Below are 18,276 nucleotides of genomic sequence, written 5' to 3'. Positions count from 1 at the left end.
GTTATGGGTATAAACAGGACCACAGAAGGACCTGAAGAGAGTGTGTGTATGTGTGTGTGTGTGTGTGTGTGTGTGTGTGTGCGTGTGTGTGTGTGTTATGGCTCTGTTACATCATCAGGGCAACATTTTCTCTTTTTTTTTTACAAGCAAGCAGGCAAATCACATCATATCTGTTCTATTTAATCTCTAATAATAATAATATTAATAATAATAATAATAATAATAATAATAATGTCATTGAGCCTTTACATGTTCAGTTTATAAAAATAAAAAAATCATTCCAGAGTGATATTCACATGCTCAGATTACAGAATAATCACAGGACGGCTCCTTCTGTCTGTGGCGGAGGCGACTGAAAGGTTCTCATGTTGTTTGCATACGAGTTTAAAGTTCTGTAGATGATGATGATGATGAGGAGGAAGAGGAAGAGGAGGAGGAGGAGGAGGAGGATGAAGGTGATGTGACAAACAGAGAGCAGCAAAGACTTTAAGCTCACTCTGTTACCCAACATCAGTGATCCCAAAACACTGCATCATGAAGCCAGTTACCCACTTTGTCGAGCAGGTCCGTCTGAAAATAAAAAAACCTGCTTATTTACAGTGTTTCCCCGCCATGGCAACATTTCTGCCGCCACGGTAACAGAAATAGGGCTGAGTTCTCGCGAAAAGCACAATTTGTAATTACTAGCTCAGCGAGTCAGTAATGATGCTCATTAACTATGCCCTGGTAGCCGAGCTGCACCAATCACATCGCTGTATCTGATGTAGGCGGGCCAGAGGCGAGCTGAACAGATGACAACCAAGTCATTAGTAAACATTACAAGATGGCTACGGATGAACACCGTTAACTCCTCTGGTAGTTAGCTCCTCTGGTAGTTAGCTCCTCTGGTAGTTAGCTCCTCTGGTAGTTAGCTCCTCTGGTAGCTAAGATATTAATCTACCAGTTAAGCCTGGCTCAGACTACAGGAGTTTTAAAATCCTAACCGATTTTGAAATCTGGTTGCAGCACACACTTGAGGAGAATCTTTGCAGATTTTCTTCCCTCGAATCTTAAACATGCTCACACTACGAGATGTGTAAATAGTGGGGCATCACACACTACAAGATATTCTTAAGATTATCTTGCCGGATTTAGCACCTCACGTGACGCGATCTCACGGGGAAGCGCATGTAAACAAAATGGATACTGTGTCACGGCAACTTGCTGTAGTAATACTTATCCTTTGTACCAATAAAAAACAAAAGAAAATAAAACGAGCGTGGACGATAATATTATTCAAACAAACTACCGTATTTTACGGACTATAAGTCGCATTTTTTTTCCTCCTTTGGCTGGTCCTGTGACTTATAGTCAGGTGCGACTTATATATCAAAATATATATAATTTAACATGTTTTTACATGTTAATTCATACTGAAAACATTACCGTCTACAGCCTCGAGAGGGCGCTCTAGGCTTGTGACAACTAGAACGCTCCTCCTAAAGACAACTGAGAAAGAAAAGAGACAAACTGCAGGTAGTAAAATATGCAGCCCCGAAAACGGTAATCGAGCAGCAGAAAGAGAGTTTGAAATGAGGGAGAAACGAGTGAGGGAGACGGGAGAAAAGGTGACTCTTACTGCAATGAAGAAAACAAAGAAAGCTAATCGGCTAATCGCGGGCTGAAAGCTAGATGGCCAGAGGTGGAGGAACGAGTCTACAGGTGGGGGCTTGAACACCGTGCTGCCGGGAGGGGCTGGTCAACGGTACGTCTCCACGCCCTGCTACTTGTTCTTTGTGATTTATACTCCGAAGCGATTTATAGTCCGAAAAATACGGTATGTGCAATGCATCTTTTGTTAGACCTGAATGTAGCAGATGATCACTGACCTAGATATCTAATGTTTACATTTGCTAGCTAGTGCGCTAGCAACTTTGTACACTCCCCCGGTAGGTCCAGATCTGCAGCGATCTCTCCCCAGCTCTTCTCTTTATCATCCCGATTATGATATTCTTTTGATGAGACATTAAACAGGCACTCGTGCTGTCGCCACATCTCCACCATCCTTTCTTCCAACTCAGTTGTCCACCGGGACTCGTACTACAGCTGCTTTCTCCTTGCAAACCTGTCTCTCATTGGCTACTGTGGAAGTACTGACGTAATCATAGGTGTTTCACGTCTGATTATAATCCTAGATATCAAACATGTTTGATATTATCGGGGCGCCCCGATGTGTCTGCGAGCAGATCGGGAGGTGCAAGATTCGATCTGTGAACGCCTCACATTACCAGATAATCTGACCTGTGAACGCCTCACATTACCAGATAATCTGCGCCGAACATCGGGACCGATCGAGGTCCTCGACAAGACTTTTTCTCAGATTCTCGGGAGGGGTAAATCGGGCATAAATCGGCCTAAAACTCCTGTAGTCTGAGCCAGGCTTTAGCTCCTCTGGTAGCTAAGAGTCTAATCTACCAGTTAGCTCCTCTGGTAACTAAGAGTTTAATCTACCAGTTAGCTCCTCTGGTAGCTAAGAGTCTAATCTACCAGTTAGCTCCTCTGGTAACTAAGAGTTTAATCTACCAGTTAGCTCCTCTGGTAGCTAAGAGTTTAATCTACCAGTTAGCTCCTCTGGTAGCTAAGAGTCTAATCTACCAGTTAGCTCCTCTGGTAGCTAAGAGTCTAATCTACCAGTTAGCTCCTCTGGTAGCTAAGAGTTTAATCTACCAGTTAGCTCCTCTGGTAGCTAAGAGTCTAATCTACCAGTTAGCTCCTCTGGTAGCTAAGAGTTTAATCTACCAATTAGCTCCTCTGGTAGCTAAGAGTCTAATCTACCAATTAGCTCCTCTGGTAGCTAAGAGTCTAATCTACCAATTAGCTCCTCTGGTAGCTAAGAGTCTAATCTACCAGTAAGCTCCTCTAGCTGAGCGTTTGGGGCTCTGGATATGTCACCCCCTATATTGTTGTGATTGGTCGTAGTATTATCCAATTGCGTGCAGTGAGATTTTCAAAATGCATGCTTGGCGCCGCCCCTCGAGATGGGCCATTTTCATTACTCATTGCCAGACCCTTAATCTTTTGGATTTTGATCTGGATTGTCAGGCTAGCGTCTCTGTGGAGCCAGACACTCAGATGTTAAATGGAGACGGTAAAGCGGCGCAGTCTCATCCCCACCTACCAGTCGCACCACAGTAAACCTCCCAGTGAAAGTGGACCTCTGCAATCCATTCAAAACAACGTAAAAAAAACTTTTCCATTTTTAGCGAGACCGTTGTCGTGTAAACGTAACCTTAGCCTTATGCTGCATTCCAGACACAATTTTTAGCCCGTAAGTTACGACTTCAAGTCACGACCCACGACTTGGTAGCTTTCCAGGTAAAGTCACGACAAACCCTTCTAGCTAGCGTTAGTGTTAGCTACCTAACGTTGACGTTAGCTAGCACCAGCTGATACTAGCGATTTCTAGTCGGCGACATATTTTGGGCTTCATTTAATAAACACAACCTGTAGTAGTACACAATCGTATGTGTATTGTTTTGATTACAATGTGCAGAATTACTTTATGCTGCCTATGTCCGTCTATTTATTTCTATTTCTCACCGTTAATCACCGGCGTCTGTACAGCATCAACAGGGGGCGCCATTGTTGTTTATGTGTGTGTGACGTGAAAAACTGTAACTGGGAGAACAACCATCTGGTACCAGTTCACGGGGAGTAAGTTACTGGTTTGACTAGCGTTCCAGGACGCTTTTACCGGTAGAAGGTGGTGAAAACATGAGTTACGGGACACCTGGAACGCAACATTAGCCGGTGGCCTGTGGCCCGACCGGTGAATTAGCTCTCAAAGCTTAAATGCATTTTAGATGAAGGCAATGAGAATATATCCAGTTGTTCCTCGTCCTCATTTGCTCAGCATCACAGGAGGTTTCTACCCGGAAGTTGTAACAAACAAACACTGTGATTGGGTCTATAACACAGCACAATAACTTTTTATGTGCGTCCAAAAATCGTTCGAAAAACGCCTGACAGGTTTTAATTGGCTCCTCTGAAGTTGCGTTAAATCAAAAGTGAAAGATAGCTGGATAACACACTGACATGGCTTCATGGTACAGGTCTCAGGATGCACTGAGGGATTATGGGTAAAATAAAAGCAATATTGTTGGGTAATTCGGCGGCTTTGTGTGCAGCTGTGATGTCATTGGCCAATCAGAGGCCTCAAAACCCACCCACTAGCCAATCAAAAACAAGTCCTTGTCTGCTTGCTTTTTAATCCTTCAAGCAGGCAACGGAAAATGTCTGCTGTCACCCAATAAGACGCAGGCAAAGGCGGGTCTTCGATGAGCAGGCTAATCAAAAAAAGCCCTTATAAGTCGCCACTAAAGTACATCAGCGAAAGAGAAAACGAGAATGTCCTCGCTGTGAGCCAATCAGAGAGAGAGAGCTTCCCGCCCACCGAGCCGACAGCCAATCAAAACCTTTGTAAGTTTCTGCGGGCTCGGCTTCAGCCAGGGGCCCGGGGCGTTCCCCTGTTGCCACAGTGACTCTGCTCTCCTCCAATCGGAATCCTCCCTCCACCCGGCGGCTGTGGCGACGCTGGCTGCCGATTGGCTGACCTCTGAGAAGCTGGCTGCCGATTGGCTGTCGAATTCGCTCTCGTCGTCCCTCGGCATGAGGAAGGAAAACACGGTCTTCTGAGGCGCACCGGAACTCCCAGAGTGCTTTGCGCGGCGGGGGGTGATGTCATCTCTCTCCTGCCTCTCCTCCCCCTCTCTGTTGGCCGCTGTCACCCTCCTCCTGCTCTTCGTCTCGCTCCTCCTCCTCCTCTCCTCCTCCTCCTCCTCCTCCTCCTCCTCCTCCATCTCCACCCCCTCCGGCGGAAGCAACGCGTCCCAGGATCGAGCACTGATCCTGGGTAAGCTTCTGCTCCTCCTTCCCTGCTCCCTCTGGTTCTCCCACTTCCCCTTCTGCCTGAGAGTCTGGCTTCTCCTCCTCCTCTCCTCCTCCTCCTCTCGTGCCTCCTTCTCCACCGCGTCTAGGTCCAAATCAGGAGGCCCTAACCCTCCTCTTCCTCCTGTTGTTCTTCGTTTGGTTTCTCCCTCTCTCCTTGTCTTCCTCCTCTCTCCTCCTCCTCCTCCTCCTCCTTCTGTACCACCTCCTCCCCTCTGCTGCTGGCTGAGGGAGGCGGTTGTCACGGCTACAGTTTCCACATGTGTCTCCTCTGTGTGTGAAGAGGAGGAGGGGGAGAGGGCTCCTTCCTCAGGGCCTGGCAGACAAACATAGAAATAAACATGTTGAGCTGCAGTTCCTCCAGCGTCCACCAGATGCTGCTGTGTTTTCACTGAGCTTCTTCTTCATGATGACATGGAACTGTTAATAACACATTTAAAGGGTACCTATGTTCCTTTGTTTTTGTGTCTAAAAGACTAATGGGTCTTTGAAACTGGTCCAGTATTAAGCGAGACCGAAACAAGCTGCAATGTAACTAGGGCTGGGCGATATATCGATATTAAAAATATATCGATATATTTTTAAATGAGATATGGAATTAGACCATATCGCATATATCGATATAGTTCAAATGTGATCCTTGCTCCCATAGATATATACACAGATGTCGCCTTGAGGTTCTAAACATACGTCAAAACCGCCGCCATCTTGGAACAGGGGTGCGAAGCATTCAGATCAACGCTAAAGATGCCGGACTTTTGTACTGCTTAATTATGTTCGATAGAGGAAATGAAAAGAACAAACAGCAATGAATAACATTTAACAGGTGACAATGTGTTTTATGATTATGTATGCCGCCTTCGACCAGCAACCTGAGCTCCGGCGGCAGCGGGAGGCGGAGAGCTCCGTGGCCGTCGCCGCAGCGCGTCTTCCCCGGGAAAAACACAGCTTTGCCTCGCTGCTGCGCTGGGTCCCCGCTGATCCGGATCGGACCAGCCAAAGACAGAGTGGTGATCGGTAGGATCTTACACGTAGTCCAGGACGACCTGTATGTCGATATCGGGCGGAAAGTTCCACTAAGTTTGCCGGCGGCAGGCGGACGGAGAGAAGCTACAGCGGGGCAGCAGAGACCGTCTGCAGCTGCAGGATCTGGAGCTCAGTGCTCGTTAAAATGACATGTAACGCATAAATACATACAGAAATAAATAGTGGAGGAATGAGCCTGGACATTTCAGTCTGTTTTAAACTTCACCTTGAAGCAGAAACTCTTAGTTCAGAAGGGTGAAGTTTCCGTTTGAACTCAGATCTGTGAACCGATCATAATAAATATTCTTTGTATTAACACATTAATTAGTTTCTTTGTTTTGTAGTCGATAGTTCATCTTTTAGTTTACTTAAGTGGAAGCAGTATCAAGTGGAAGAATGGGACTATAAACCTAGGCTTACAGGCATGAGGCATTACATTTTGAACAAAGTAGATTATATTAATATCAAAAGCTTAATTGACCTTTGGAACGAATCACAAATATGGAGCTTTGATTTCAAAAAAGGTACTCCTGTTATACAGTATTTAGGTTTACATTTTATTGTTATTTGAACAGCTGAGCATTTAATCATGAACCAGGTGAAGAAACCGGTTTATTATTTATTTGATTTTGCAACTGTCTCTATGAAACTACTTGTGACATGTCATATTTGATTTTGGCTTTGACTGAACATTTGCTCTCACAAAAAATATCGGGATATATATCGTATATCGATATTCAGCCAAAATATATCGGGATATGACTTTTGGTCCATATCGCCCAGCCCTAAATGTAACCCTAAAGGACAAATATTCAGCGTCAGTTTGCATCCACTAAAAGTTCTCTTTTGATTATTGAAATGATCCCTACAGAGATAGACCTTTTAGTTAAAGAGTAAGATCCTTTTTGTTTAACATGAAACAGCTGTGAAATCACCATCACCAAACTCCACCAGACTCCATGTAAATAATCAGGACTTTTATCATCGTAAAACACACTTCATTCAAAGTCGACAAAAAGAAAATAAATCTATCAAAAGCCGTCTTGGTTCATCTTTCCACTGTTCCAACAATCACCACTCTGTTTTGGTTGAAATAAACCCTTAATCCACCCATTTACATGTGGAGATATGCTGGCTCTATACTTGCTAAAAGTTCTGATTATTTACATGGAGTCTGGTGGAGATATGCTGGCTCTATACACACTAAAAGTCCTGATTATTTACATGGAGTCTGGTGGAGATATGCTGGCTCTATACACGCTAAAAGTCCTGATTATTTACATGGAGTCTGGTGGAGATATGCTGGCTCTATACACACTAAAAGTCCTGATTATTTACATGGAGTCTGGTGGAGGTGGATACATAAAAGTCCTGATTATTTACATGGAGTCTGGTGGAGATATGCTGGCTCTATAAGTCCTGATTATTTACATGGAGTCTGGTGGAGATATGCTGGCTCTATACACGCTAAAAGTCCTGATTATTTACATGGAGTCTGGTGGAGATATGCTGGCTCTATACACGCTAAAAGTCCTGATTATTTACATGGAGTCTGGTGGAGATATGCTGGCTCTATACACGCTAAAAGTCCTGATTATTTACATGGAGTCTGGTGGAGTTTGGTGATGGTGATTTCGGGGCTGTTTCATGTTAAACTAAAAGGATCTTACTCTTTAACTAAAAGCTCTATCTCTGTAGGAATCCTTTCCATAATGTTGTCAGACACTTAGAATAATAAACTGAGTCTGTCAGCGGCAACAACAGAACTTTTAGTGGACACTAACTAGGGGTGGGGGAAAAAATCGATACAGCATAGTATCGCGATATTTTTCGTGGCAATACTGTATCGATACACAGACGCCAAGTATGGATCTTTTATGATATATGTGTTGGTCAGTCTGTCTGCTTGACAATCACATTTTGCAGGAATACAATTGAAGTGAGATGAACAAACAGAGAAATGTATGTTTTTAGATACAACAGATGTTGACAAAATTGTCCTTTCAGACATCATTTGAAATTGGGGAAAAATCTGATGTTGGAAAAAAGGTAATACATTGCAATATATCGCAGAATATTGCAATATGTTTAAAATCGCAATAATATCGTATCGTGACATAAATATCGGGATGATATCGTATCGTGAGGCCTCTGGTGATTCCCACCCCTAACACTAAATGATGCTGAACATTAGTCCTGTAGGGTTACATTACAGCCTGGTTCATGGCTGCAGGTTACAGCATTCTCGCTAAATACTGGACCAGTTTCAAAGATTCTTGTTCACATTAGACACCAATGCATGGGAAAATAGGGTCCAGGTTGAAAAATCAACAAGAGAAATCACCTTTTTACATGGTTTTTGTGCTACCATGTAAAATGAGTGATGGCTGAAGGCTGTTAATAACAAAACAAAGATGGAGGGATGAGAATGAAAAGTGAAAAGTGAATAGTGAAAGGAAATGAAAGATGTGTTAGAGGGGGGGAGAGAAAGTTACCAACCGCGAGTTTTCAGTGCGTCCGATCACGTAGAAGCAGGGTTCGCCCTGTTTAGAGTTGGTCATACAGAGAGACAGGCTGGACAACTCCACTGAGGAAGAGGAGCGGGACGAAGAACAGGACAGGAAGTACAGGAGGAAGGAGAAAGAGGAAGTCAAAGTACAAAGTCAAGAGAGAAGTCAAAGTACAAAGTCAAGAGAGAATCCCAGAGCTGTGATTGGATGATTCAGGTTCAGAGAGCTCAGTGTTTTAGAGAGAAGGTAGACTAGCCACTAACGGGATTTTAATTAAATTTCAAAAAGATAGTTAGTTAGTTAGTAGAGATGCACCGATTACAACTTTCTAGGATGATTCCGATTTCCGATTTTCTTTGAGTTAGGCCAGCCGATACCGATTTTAGCCGATTCCAATAAAAAATTTTCTAACCACTTTACAGCACAAACAAATATGTATTTTCTATCTTTTCTTCAATAGAACATGTTGTTGAGCAGATAATGGATCTCTATAAAATAGAAATATATAAATGACACATCTAAAGAGCAACGTTAGAACCATTTCCTTCTTTTCACATCCAAGAGCCGGTTAGCTCCAGGATCTGTGCTAAGCTAGGCTAGATGGAGCCGGTTACCTCCAGGATCTGTGCTAAGCTAGGCTAGATGGAGCCGGTTACCTCCAGGATCTGTGCTAAGCTAGGCTATATGGAGCCGGTTACTTCCAGGATCTGTGCTAAGCTAGGCTAGATGGAGCCGGTTACCTCCAGGATCTGTGCTAAGCTAGGCTAGATGGCGCCGGTTAGCTGCAGGATCTGTGCTAAGCTAGGCTAGATGGAGCCGGTTACCTCCAGGATCTGTGCTAAGCTAGGCTAGATGGAGACGGTTACCTCCAGGATCTGTGCTAAGCTAGGCTAGATGGAGACGGTTACCTCCAGGATCTGTGCTAAGCTAGGCTAGATGGAGACGGTTAGCTCCAGGATCTGTGCTAAGCTAGGCTATATGGGGCCGGTTACCTCCAGGATCTGGGCTAAGCTAGGCTAGATGGAGCCGGTTAGCTCCAGGATCTGTGCTAAGCTAGGCTATATGGGGCCGGTTACCTCCAGGATCTGGGCTAAGCTAGGCTAGATGGAGCGGTTACCTCCAGGATCTGTGCTAAGCTAGGCTAGATGGAGACGGTTACCTCCAGGACACCCACTGAGATGAGAAGGGTCTGTATGGACTTATCTAACTCTGGGGGATACGCTGAATAAGACAAAGTCCCAATAAATCGGCGTGGTCCTTTAACAGAACCATGGGCGTAACTTTGGGTTCAACACTTATTTTCCTGCATTCTGGTCAATGTTTCTGCAACACGTTGTGCCTTTTCTGCATCAAGTTATGGTGCAAATATCTCTATTTATGAAAAATAAATTAAGATTAGATATTTGGGGTGGGTTGCACTGGCCAGTTTTAATTATTGTAAGGGGTTGTAACCACCTCATCCCCCCTGTAAATCACGCATTTGGGTCAAAACACTTGAATTACAATATCTGAAAGTTCATCATGGGATTTTTTGCCCCATGATGCTTTATGTACTTCCATTTTACTGCTACTTTATATTCCAGTCCTTCCAGAAAAATGCGGAGTATTTTTGTGATTGTTGCGGGGCAAAAATCCTTGATTATGCGGCACGTTTTCTTAAAAAATGTGATGGAATATGCGGGATAGTTATGCAATTTTATGCGATGAAATTGCGGGAACTTGCAAAAACTGCAGTTTGATGAAAAAGACAAAAAACAGCGATTCCCCTTTCCCCCTTCTCATTCAATGCGTTTCCTTTTTATTTTCATGATCTATTTACTATTTATTTATTTATAAGGGAAATAATTCCACTAATTAACCCTGACAAGGCACACCTGTGAAGGTAAAACCATTTCAGGTGACTACCTCATGAAGCTCATTGAGAGAACACCAAGGGTTTGCAGAGTTATCAAAAAAAGCAAAGGGTGGCTACTTTGAAGAATCTAAAATATAAGACATGTTTTCAGTTATTTCACACTTTTTTGTTAAGTACATAATTCCATATGTGTTCATTCATAGTTTTGATGCCTTCAGTGAGAATCTACAATGTAAATAGTCATGAAAATAAAAAGACACACACATTGAATGAGAAGGTGTGTCCAAACCTTTGGCCTGTACTGTACGTCACTTCATAACGTTCCCATGGCAACAGGGTGAAAATGGCTGCTGAAGTAAACGCAACATTTTTCAACTTTCTGCTAAGATATATTATGGGACTTTTTTTGCAACAAAATTGCGGTGGATTATGAAATCATGCAAGCCCCGCATATTTTGCGCTCAAATAGGCAATTTATGCGGCGGAAGTGCGACGTATTTGAAAAATATATAAACATGTATATATTATATAATATATAATATATAAATATGCAGACTTTGGCTGATTATGCATTGAATTATGCGATCGCATAATCTCTGATAGAATCTCTGATAGAGGGAACGTGATTCAATGTAGACCAAAAAGTCGAAAAAAAGTGACAAAAACAAAAAGTGAAGAATTTGTTTTGAAAAAAGTGACCAAAATGTCACCCAAAAAAAATGTTGACCCAAAAAAAACAAAAACAACGTTGCCTGCCCATGTGTGTGTGTGTGTGTGTTCACAGCCGAATGTCTGTGTATATTATGCAGACTTTGGCTGATTATGCGTTGAATTATGCGATCGCATAATCACGTTTTTCTGGAGGGACTGGTATTTGTTACTCTCTGTCTGTCCTGCGCCAGTTTGTCTCACCGTAGTCGGGCACGTATCCGTTTCCTTTCTTGAGGATGAGGTGGATTCGGTGCCCCCCCCTCCTGATCTGCTCCACAGCCTGACTGTGAGTCATCCCCGATGTGCTGTCTCCGTTTATCTCCACCAGCTGGTCCGACACCTGGCAGGATGGGTACACCTTTATTAAAGTGCTCATATTATGCTCATTTTCAGGTTCAGGTAGCAATCGAAGAAAAAAAACAATTGATAAAAGAACTTTGAAAAAAGTGACAAATGTTAAAAAAGTGACAAAAATGTTGGGAAAAAAACTTTAAAGATCCCATGGCATGAAAATTTCACTCTGAGACTTCAGATACAGTATTAGGGGACCACTAAGGTCTATATAAAAGAGACTTCAGATACAGTATTAGGGGACCACTAAGGTCTATATAAAAGAGACTTCAGATACAGTATTAGGGGACCACTAAGGTCTATATAAAAGAGACTTCAGATACAGTATTAGGGGACCACTAAGGTCTATATAAAAGAGACTTCAGATACAGTATTAGGGGACCATTAAGGTCTATATAAAAGAGACTTCAGATACAGTATTAGGGGACCACTAAGGTCTATATAAAAAAGAGAGACTTCAGATACAGTATTAGGGGACCACTAAGGTCTATATAAAAGAGACTTCAGATACATTATTAGGGGACCATTAAGGTCTATATAAAAGAGACTTCAGATACAGTATTAGGGGACCACTAAGGTCTATATAAAAGAGACTTCAGATACAGTATTAGGGGACCACTAAGGTCTATATAAAAGAGACTTCAGATACATTATTAGGGGACCATTAAGGTCTATATAAAAGAGACTTCAGATACAGTATTAGGGGACCATTAAGGTCTATATAAAAGAGACTTCAGATACAGTATTAGGGGACCATTAAGGTCTATATAAAAGAGACTTCAGATACAGTATTAGGGGACCATTAAGGTCTATATAAAAGAGACTTCAGATACAGTATTACCACTAAGGTCTATATAAAAGAGACCATTAAGGTCTATATAAAAGAGACTTCAGATACAGTATTAGGGGACCATTAAGGTCTATATAAAAGCATCCAAAGGGCACCATGATATGGGACCTTTAAAGGTGCCCTGCCATACAAAACCGTTTTTCCTTGCATTTTTTTTAAATCTGTCAGGTCCATATGTGTTTGTGTTATGTTGTGAATGTGAAAATGAACTGCTACCTTTTCCCACAGAAAAATGTTACAGAGTCCATGGTAGAACTTCAGACATCACCACAAAGTCATGAAATACAGGTGTATCAGGGCACCTTTAAAGTCATGTGTGGAATGAACAATGATGAAATGTCCTGATCTCATCCTTCTGAATGAACCCTTTATATTTAAAATGTTCCTCTGTAGCCTGCAGGGCGCTAGCACAAGTCGGGACCGTTTTAATATTTAAAGGCCGGAGCGGAGAGGAAGCAGCTGGATGCTGAATGTTTGATGCTCCGAGCCGCGCAGCTGCAGGCACGAAGTGAGACTCATAAATATATGAAATTATTTAATATCACAAAGGAGAGAATCGCTGAAAAACCTCCTTCTGTCGGATCTCTGTGGGCGCCTCAGAACAAGGCCCGGCCACCGAGCTCAATACTTGGTAGGCACCGACCGAACTGCCTCTACAGTAGGGCTGGGTACCGAAACTCGGTGCCAATAGGGAACCGGTGCCGACGTAAACGGTAGTAACGAGACCGAATAAGAACGAAAGTTTCGGTGCCTCATTTCGGTGCTCGACTTTACACTACACCTGACAGCATGTAACATTAGCCTAGCTTTAGCTAGCAGCTGGATTAATCACGGTTAAAATGCTGACAGCTAACGTTAAACAGTGTAAAGTGTGACTGTGTTTCACTGTGGAGGACTTCTACAATTCATAGATATACAGTATGTTCATATGGTCGGAATTAAACTACACAGACGGTGCGTTCACTTGCAGCTGCCGTTGTCGGAATTAAACAACACCGACGTTGCGTTCACTTGCAGCTGCCGTTGTCGGAATTAAACAACACAGATTCACTTAAAACAGGTAGCCTCGTGGTGCATTCACAGTAATTGTAAAATACCCTTTTCCCATCTGGGGTTCAACAGCAATTTACTGGTGAAGTAAGTTATTGTTATAGTTATTACGTTATTATTAAATCTTTCATTTTGACCATGGGCTTAGCAATAAACAAGTCACTGACTGTTGTTTTTTTTTAACTTTATTGAAAAGTACCGGTTCAGGCACCGTTTAGGCACCGGCATCGTTTTAAAAGTAAAAAAAAAAAAAAATACCCGACCCTACTCTACAGTCTCAAGTATCCAAAAAATACATCGTCATTCAATAGCAAAGTTCAATCCCAGTGTTTCCTCTTGGTCTGTGGACGACTGGAAGACTGGAAGGGGGTTAGGTGTCCTTCTTCAAGAAATATTCTTTTTATGTTCATTTTTATTTTATTTTATGTTTTATATATGTTTTTCGATATATTTGTATTTCCCCCGTACGTTTTGGCTGTGTCTCAAAGCGCCTACTTGCACACTTCAAGCACTTAGTTTTATGTATAGAGTGTAGATAACGCAAAAAGTCAGAGCACTGAAAGTACCAGGATGAGCCCCCTAAAAATGGTCAAAAAGTTCAGTGTGTAACGATCCGTTCTGCACATGCGCCGTCGTACGAGGATTTACGACACTGTACGATCTGTTCCGCGCTTCTGGTCGACAGCCAAGCTAACGTTAGTTTAGCTAACAGCTAATTCGGCTAACCGCTAGCTGAGACAACATGTAATAACTTTAAAAGACCCTCAAATCAAAACTTGAAAATAAACGGTAACATATATAACAGCTGTTACGTCAGTTCTACGTTACTACTTGTGCTCATTTAAAATCCAATCACTCAGTACTCGTCTTTATTGTTATTACTGTAAAGTCTTAATGTAGCTGTAGCCTGATACTGACAGAAGTGTGCGGTTTGAGACACAGCCTTTGTGTCTCTTTTTGGGATTTGGCGTCTTTTTGTATTCGTGTTGTGTCATTTTAGTTTCCCGTGGGGTTGTTGTGGGTCTCTGTGGTCATGTGGTCCTTTTTCTAGTCGGTCGTGTCTCTTTTTCACATCATTTTGGACCCTTATTATCACCATAACTGTGTCTAAAACGCTGGAAAAGCTAGAGCAGGTTACCGCGATATTCAGCGTTATCGTGTGTGTGTCTGTGTGTGTGTGTGTGTGTGTGTGTGTGTGTTTTGTTTGTGTGTGTGTGTGTGTGTGTTTCTGTGTGTGTGTGTGTCTCTGTGTGTGTGTGTGTGTGTAAACTGTATGTGTGTGTGTGTGTGTGTGTGTGTGTGTACCTGTATGTGTGTGTGTGTTTGTGTGTGAGTACCTGTATGTGTGTGTGTGTGTGTGTGTGTTCCTGTATGTGTGTGTGTGTGTATGTATGTGTGTACGTGTGTGTATGTATGTGTGTGTGTGTTTGTGCGTATGTGTGTGTGTACCTGTGTGTGTGTGTGTGTGTGTGTGTTTCTGTGTGTGTGTGTTTGTGTATGTATGTGTGTACATGTGTGTATGTATGTGTGTGTGTGTGCGTGCGTGTGTGTGTACCTGTGTGTGTGTGTGTGTGTGTATGTATGTGTGTAAGTGTGTGTATGTATGTGTGTGTGTGCATGTGTGTGTTTCTGTGCGTGTGTGTGTGTGTATATGTGTGTGTGTGTTTCTGTGTGTGTGTGTATGTATGTGTGTACGTGTGTATGTATGTGTGTGTGTGTTTCTGTGTGTGTGTGTGTGTGTGTGTGTGTGTGTATGTATGTGTGTACGTGTGTGTATGTATGTGTGTGTGTGTTTCTGTGTGTGTGTGTGTGTGTGTGTGTACCTGTATCTTGTTGCTGCGTTGGGCCGGCCCCCCCTCCATCAGTCCCAGAACATATAGTCCCATGTTGTACTCGCTGCCCCCCCTCAGAGAGAAACCGAAACCTGTAGGACCTCGCTCCAGATCCACGTTGTAGAACCTGGCCTCGTCCTGACAGACAGACAGTTAGACAGACAGACAGGCAGAGAGACAGTTAGACAGACATACAGACAGACAGACAAACAGTTAGACAGTTAGACAGACAGACAGACAGTTAGACAGACGGACAGACAGACAGGCAGACATACAGACAGACAGTTAGACAGACAGACAGGCAGACATACAGACAGACAGTTAGACAGACAGACAGGCAGACATACAGACAGACGGACAGACAGACACACAGACAGACAGACAGTTAGACAGACAGACAGACACACAGGCAGACATACAGACAGACAGTTAGACAGACACACAGGCAGACATACAGACAGACAGTTAGACAGGCAGACATACAGACAGACGGACAGACAGACACACAGACAGACAGACAGTTAGACAGAAAGTTAGACAGACAGACAGACACACAGACAGACAGACAGTTAGACAGACAGACAGTTAGACAGACATACAGATAGACAGACAGACACACAGACAGACAGGCAATCAGTTAGACAGACAGACAGGCAGTTAGATAGTTAGACAGACACACAGACACAGACACACAGACAGACAGACATACGAAACACAGGACACCTTGCCCCCCCCCACCCTCCCCCTCCCGGTGTGTAAAGGCCTTAAGACTGGGAGGAGTCTGAGTGAATGTGAGACTGACCTTTGACCTCCCTCTGGGCCCTTTCATCAAGCGGCCGTCCATATCCAGATCTGCTGCCTCTGACACAGGGGACGAGTCTGAGAGGGAACAACAAGTGCTGTTATTATACAATTTTACAAACCGATAAAGCATCTAAGTTAGGGGTGCATGATGTATTGACTCAATATCTTAATCGCAATATTCGATTGCGCAATATTATATCAAAAGGGGTTGCAATATTTGGTTTATTTTGTGGAGCGCTGCATCCCGTCCGTTGGCTGTGTGGCTGAGTTGTGTCTGATTTAGAGCTTGAAACGCTGTAATGATCATGTCTCATTGGCCAGTTGCTGTGCCACGTGCACATGTTAGTGCACGTCAGCGCACGAGGCCCCAACGTGACCAACCCTACGGAGCGTACCATGAGGTCACTACGTGACAAACCCTACGGAGCGTACCATGTGTCCACTACGTGACAAACCCTACGGAGCGTACCATGTGTCCACTCCACGGACGTGTGTCCAAACCCCCTACGGAGCGTACCATGTGTCCACTACGTGACAAACCCTATGGAGCGTACCATGTGTCCACTACGTGACAAACCCTATGGAGCGTACCATGTGTCCACTACGTGACCAACCCCTATGGAGCGTACCATGTGTCCACCACGTGACCAACCCTATGGAGCGTACCACACGGCCACTACGTGACCAACCCTATGGAGCGTACCACTGGGCCACTACGTGACAAACCCTATGGAGCGTACCATGTGTCCACTACGTGACAAACCCTATGGAGCGTACCATGTGTCCACTACGTGACAAACCCTATGGAGCGTACCATGTGTCCACTACGTGACAAACCCTATGGAGCGTACCATGTGTCCACTACGTGACCAACCCTATGGAGCGTACCATGTGTCCACTACGTGACAAACCCTATGGAGCGTACCATGTGTCCACCACGTGACAAACCCTATGGAGCGTACCATGTGTCCACTACGTGACCAACCCTATGGAGCGTACCACGGGGCCACCACGTGACCAACCCTATGGAGCGTACCATTGGGCCACCACGTGACAAACCCCATGGAGCGTACCATGTGTCCACCACGTGACAATCCCTATGGAGCGTACCATGTGTCCACTACGTGACAAACCCTATGGAGCGTACCATGTGTCCACTACGTGACAAACCCTATGGAGCCGTACCATGTGTCCACCACGTGACAAACCCTATGGAGCGTACCATGTGTCCACTACGTGACAAACCCTATGGAGCGTACCATGTGTCCACTACGTGACAAACCCTATGGAGCGTACCATGTGTCCACTACGTGACCAACCCTATGGAGCGTACCATGTGTCCACTACGTGACAAACCCTATGGAGCGTACCATGTGTCCACTACGTGACAAACCCTATGGAGCGTACCATGTGTCCACCACGTGACAAACCCTACGGAGCGTACCATGTATCCACTACGTGACAAACCCTACGGAGCGTACCATGTGTCCACCACGTGACAAACCCTACGGAGCGTACCATGTGTCCACCACGTGACAAACCCCACGGAGCGTACCATGTGTCCACTACGTGACAAACCCTATGGAGCGTACCATGTGTCCACCACGTGACCAACCCCATGGAGCGCACCATGTGTCCCACCACGTGACAAACCCTATGGAGCGTACCATGTGTCCACTACGTGACAAACCCTATGGAGCGTACCATCTGTCCACCACGTGACAAACCCTATGGCGAGCGTACCATCTGTCCACCACGTGACAAACCCTATGGAGCGTACCATGTGTCCACCACGTGACAAACCCTATGGAGCGTACCATGTGTCCCACCACGTGACAAACCCTATGAAGCGTACCATGTGTCCACCACGTGACCAACCCTATGGAGCGTACCACGGGCCACCACGTGACCAACCCTATGGAGCGTACCACTGGGCCACCACGTGACAAACCCTATGGAGCGTACCATGTGTCCACCACGTGACAAACCCTATGGAGCGTACCATGTGTCCACTACGTGACAAACCCTATGGAGCGTACCATGTGTCCACCACGTGACAAACCCTATGGAGCGTACCATCTGTCCACCACGTGACAAACCCTATGGAGCGTACCATGTGTCCACTACGTGACAAACCCTATGGAGCGTACCATGTGTCCACCACGTGACAAACCCTATGGAGCGTACCATGTGTCCACTACGTGACAAACCCTATGGAGCGTACCATGTGTCCACCACCACGTGACCAACCCTATGGAGCGTACCACGGGGCCACCACGTGACCAACCCTATGGAGCGTACCATTGGGCCACCACGTGACAAACCCTATGGAGCGTACCATGTGTCCACACCACGTGACAA

At 44.5% G+C, this 18,276-nt stretch overlaps 1 protein-coding gene across 1 annotated transcript in view; it reads right to left on the bottom strand.

Annotated features, from left to right (window-relative positions):
* Positions 1 to 4,406: 4,406 nt before the first annotated feature.
* The window catches only part of LOC114558593 (membrane-associated guanylate kinase, WW and PDZ domain-containing protein 1), a 40,824-nt gene continuing 26,954 nt past the window's right edge, over positions 4,407 to 18,276 (bottom strand). The window contains exons 3-6 of the mRNA XM_028582655.1: positions 15,914 to 15,990; positions 15,103 to 15,249; positions 11,230 to 11,368; positions 4,407 to 5,242 (exon numbers count right to left, since the gene is read on the bottom strand). Coding sequence (XP_028438456.1) covers positions 4,407 to 5,242; positions 11,230 to 11,368; positions 15,103 to 15,249; positions 15,914 to 15,990 — 1,199 coding nt within the window. The remainder of the gene's footprint in view (positions 5,243 to 11,229; positions 11,369 to 15,102; positions 15,250 to 15,913; positions 15,991 to 18,276) is intronic.

This window comes from Perca flavescens, chromosome 7, assembly GCF_004354835.1.
Source record: "Perca flavescens isolate YP-PL-M2 chromosome 7, PFLA_1.0, whole genome shotgun sequence".
NCBI lineage: Eukaryota > Metazoa > Chordata > Actinopteri > Perciformes > Percidae > Perca > Perca flavescens.
The sequence above is the reverse complement of the archived record's forward strand: the minus strand, read 5'-3'. Positions and strand labels throughout refer to the sequence as shown.